The 4472-nt window shown below is 29.6% G+C and overlaps 1 protein-coding gene across 1 annotated transcript; it reads left to right on the top strand.

The window, feature by feature from the left end:
- Nucleotides 1-3044: 3044 nt before the first annotated feature.
- On the top strand, nucleotides 3045-4472 carry LOC107864513 (1-aminocyclopropane-1-carboxylate synthase 6). Its single transcript, XM_047414382.1, has 3 exons — nucleotides 3045-3334; nucleotides 3447-3578; nucleotides 3684-4472. Exons 1-3 carry the CDS (start codon nucleotides 3158-3160, stop codon nucleotides 3846-3848), a joined length of 474 nt encoding a protein of 157 aa, XP_047270338.1. The 5' UTR covers nucleotides 3045-3157; the 3' UTR covers nucleotides 3849-4472.

Below are 4472 nucleotides of genomic sequence, written 5' to 3'. Positions count from 1 at the left end.
AATTTAAAACATCAAAAATTAATTTATCATTTTATGTCTATTTTACTTTTTTTTTTAATTAAATATTATTAATTTTTTACTACTTAAATAATTTATAATAATTAAATATGAGTAATTTAGTAAAATTATGATTGAAGTAGTTGAAACAGTCATGTCATATATATCTATTTTAGTTTATTTTTAAATATTATTAATTTATTAATATGTAAATGACTTATAATAATTACTTAGGGATGATACAGTAAAAACACAATTGAAGCAGTTGAAGCTGGCATGTCGATCTGCTGTCTGCTTCAGCACCCAAACTCCCTCTTATATATAAGTAATATAAGTGAAACGATATTTTTACCTGATATGAAGTCTTCTGAAAAATCGTGCGAGCATGATCAAATTAAATATAGTACATATCATACTACTATTATATTAAGCGTCGAATTGGCTCAACCAATAGATCATATTTTATATGTAAAGAATGGATCTTAGGCCTAACTCAACCTCAAAAGCTAGCTCAAAGAGTGAGGATTACCCAAGTTCATATAAGCAAACTATCAATCGATTTCTCAATTAATGTGGGACTTTTTACCCACTCTAACACTCCCTCTCACGCCCAGGGTCCAATTGACGCCTAGCGCATGAACCGGGAGCCCCAAACGGGAATGGACCTGACTTTGATACTATGTAAAGAATAGATCTTGGGTCTAACTCAACCTCAAAAGCTAACGCAAGAGATGAGGATTACCCAATCCATATAAACAAACTACCAATCTATTCCCTAATCAATGTGGGACTTTTTACCCCTGACAGTATAAGAGACAAATGATCTTTTAGATATATGACTTCTCACATGAGATCGATAATATATGAAATTTGATAAATAAAACATATAAAACTTTTTTTTTTATATAAATATGTTTATTTATTTCAATTAAATTGTAACTGGTCATGGAAATTATTTCCTTACATAATAAGAGAAAAAATATATCTGTATTTTGTAATGTCAATCGGAAGAAGAGCTTTGAAGTAACTGGTAAAATTATTGTCATGTGATCAGGAGGTCACAAATCCAAGCCGTGAAAATAACCTCCTGTACAAATGCAACGTATTACCGCGTACAATAAATCCTTGTGATCCGGACCTTCCCAAACTCTAGATATAGCGAAAACTTTAATGCACCAAGTTATCTGTTCCGTAATGTTGAAATTGCACCCTTATGAATATACAAGTGGTTTTCTTTCTCATAATTTTTTTTGTACGTGTGGATTTAAAAGCATAGTATCGAACACTTTTCAGAGTATATTCAATGGTTTTATAATAATGTGTGGACCATTATGTTTCAAAGTACTTTCTATTTGAATATAAAAAATCAAATTACTCTAATTTTTTTTTTCTTTTTATGTAAGACAATCACTTGTGAAAGCAACAAATTAAAGAAAAAGAAACACACGTACGATTATTTTCCTACCTTTTTTGTCTTATAGGTTTAAAATTAAACACATCATCCGACATAATTGTTATTAAAACAAAAAACGTAAGTATTTTTTTTTTTCAAAAAGTTGTAACCAAACAGCTAAGTAAAATTCCTTATGTTATCTATTGGTTTGACAGATTATAATTCTCTTATATGCCCACATTTTATTGCATTAATTAATTATGAATTTGGAGTCTTTTGTAATAATCAAATACAAGATTAGTTTAATGTCTTTGACTAGATTATTTTTCTAGAGTAATTAAATCCGAGAATGAATTATAACAAAATACTATTAGTAATTCCTAAGAAAAAAAATTCTACAGAATTAGAATGTTCAAAATTAAATCAGTTAGAAGAGTCTTCAAGAAATTCTCTAGAAGTATGTAACAAATAGAAGTAATTAAGAAGGATATATGTATAAATTATTTATTTGAAATGATCGAAATCACATGAAAAATATTTTTCAAGAAAATATAATCATGCAAATTATTTCTCCTTTGTAAAAAATATTTTTCAAAATACATTTATTAAAGATCAATAGCAATACATATTAATTAATCAGATAATGTTTTGACTAAATATGTGTGAGTGCTATTAAATATTGATAGAATAATGTCTAATTTAAGTGTTGGAATTGGTACAAGTTGTAAGAGGATTCAAAATTTTGAGTTTATGATTTGTACATATTAATCGAATTTCTTAACATACAATAAAGTTCTCGCTTAAACTAATGAATTCTGCCGAACTGCAACTAGAACCGTAGCTCCACTATTATTTTAAATCATATAAAATTAAAAATTAAGATCATTGTATAAAAAATAACTTCCATTCAGAAGGTTTTCAATTTTCTCGAGTCGAGGGTCTTACGAAACTAGCGACTCTACTTTTATCAAGTAGAGATAAAGTGTACACTCTACAGTACTCTTTAAATCACACTTATTGAATTACATCGAGTATATATATTGTTGACTTGGTATTGTTGTTTGCCAATTTTCTTACTCCCTTCGATTAAAAAAGAATGACTTATTTTTCTTTTTTAGTTTGTTTAAAAAAGAATGATACTTTCTTTTTTTTGGCAATACTTTGATTCCAACATTCCAAATGACATATTTAAAATCAATAGATTAAAATATACTTTGTTATCTTTGATATAACTTTAATTTAAAATTATAAGATTCAATTTTTATTTTTATTTTTTTAAACTCTACGTTAAGTCAAAATAGATCATTATTTTTTTTTAAAACGGAGTGAAGTAGTATTTATTATGAGTTTGTGTTTGGTATGGGGAGATTGTCTAGGAAAATGAAGGGGACACCTTTACAGTTCATAACTAGTGCGTTATTAGCATACACATACGTACTAATATAACACCTACCATATCTCAAGACTGTATTACTAATATTTTCATAATTAATATTACTCGTGTGTGTGTGGGGTACGTTTTGTTGGTGTGTGTGTGGTGGTGGTGGTGGTGGGGGGGGGTTTAAGTGTACGTGTACATCTATCTTATTTCATGGAAACTTCTCATGGCAAGGTTAATTATTACTACTATAAATAAGCCTTCACTTCCACTTCAATCTTCATTCAACAAACTACAATTACTAATAACATTCAAAGTCTAAAAAGAGCTTCTTTTTTCATTTTATTGAAATTTTTTGATTCTTTTAGAAGAATTTTTTGAAAATTAAGATGGAATTCATTTCAAGAAATAACCAAAAACAACAGCTTCTTTCAAAGATAGCAACTAACGATGGACATGGAGAAAACTCAGCTTATTTTGATGGTTGGAAGGCTTATGCAAATGATCCTTTTCATCTAACTGATAATCCTAATGGTGTTATTCAGATGGGTCTTGCTGAAAATCAGGTAAGACAGATTGAAACGGAGGGAGTAGTATGTTTTCTTCTATTTTCTAGATAAAATGGCTAAAGTTGGAAACTTTTTGTTAATAAATTATTTGTTTTGAATGTTTTTGCAGCTTTGCTTTGATTTGATCCAAGAATGGGTGGTGAATAATCCAAAAGCATCAATTTGCACTGCTGAAGGAGCTGAAGATTTCCAGGAGATTGCTATTTTTCAAGATTATCATGGCTTGCCAGAGTTTAGACAAGTATGAAATTTTTAAATCAAGATTATTAGTTGCTAATTCTTGTTTTTATCTTATTTATTGTAATTATTCAGTGTTGTAATTAGTTTTATTAAAAATAATTTTCAGGCAGTTGCAAGATTTATGGAGAAAGTGAGAGGAGACAGAGTTACATTTGATCCAAACAGAATAGTAATGAGTGGAGGTGCAACTGGTGCTCATGAAATGCTTGCTTTTTGCTTGGCTGATCCTGGTGATGCCTTTTTGGTTCCTACACCATATTACCCTGGGTAAGAATACCATCCGTTTTTTTAACTGTTCAGTATTCGAAATTCACTGTCCTGACTACTTATGATTCATGCCACATGGCATTCCGGTCAAGAGTTTCTCCGTTCTCAGAGCTCGAATTAGTGATGTTTCCTCCAAGAAATTTCCTAGTTTAATTCATTCATGATCAACTTTGGTTTACAAATCACTATATCATAAGTGTCTTCCTTTGACTTGCATATTTTCAACTTATTTTGGTGTTTGGACCTAGTAAACTTATTGGTGTGGGACATGAAATCAACTACTCCTATGTCCAAAACTGAGAAAGTAGGTCCTCTAAAGTAACATCCTTCATAACTTCCTGGTCCTAATAAGTGACAATGACCAAAACTTGAGACACATCAGAGAATCTCACTTTTTTATAAAGTTGGGACTTGGTCCATCATCAAGTTTTTAAAATCATTCTTCCCATAAAAGTCATCCATAATTGTTTCTTATTAGAAACACTAACAAAAATGATAGCCCCACATGTAAACAGTAGCTGTAGTAATTAAAAAAGGTTGCATGGTTTTCAAGTTTGCTACATTAAATTAATGAGGTACTAAAGTAATTGTTTTTTCCATTTGTAATATTGCAGATTTGATAGAGATT

Source organism: Capsicum annuum, chromosome 1 (assembly GCF_002878395.1).
Source record: "Capsicum annuum cultivar UCD-10X-F1 chromosome 1, UCD10Xv1.1, whole genome shotgun sequence".
Taxonomy (NCBI): Eukaryota; Viridiplantae; Streptophyta; class Magnoliopsida; order Solanales; family Solanaceae; genus Capsicum; species Capsicum annuum.
The sequence above is the reverse complement of the archived record's forward strand: the minus strand, read 5'-3'. Positions and strand labels throughout refer to the sequence as shown.

What these genes read in the sequence shown, in the direction of transcription:
- LOC107864513 (XM_047414382.1), top strand. Translation starts at nt 3,158, where the DNA reads ATGGAATTCATTTCAAGAAATAACCAAAAACAACAGCTTCTTTCAAAG. An exon ending in TGGGTCTTGCTGAAAATCAG is followed by an intron (nt 3,335 to 3,446) that starts GTAAGACAGATT and finishes ATGTTTTTGCAG; the next exon opens with CTTTGCTTTGATTTGATCCA. An exon ending in GCTTGCCAGAGTTTAGACAA is followed by an intron (nt 3,579 to 3,683) that starts GTATGAAATTTT and finishes AATAATTTTCAG; the next exon opens with GCAGTTGCAAGATTTATGGA.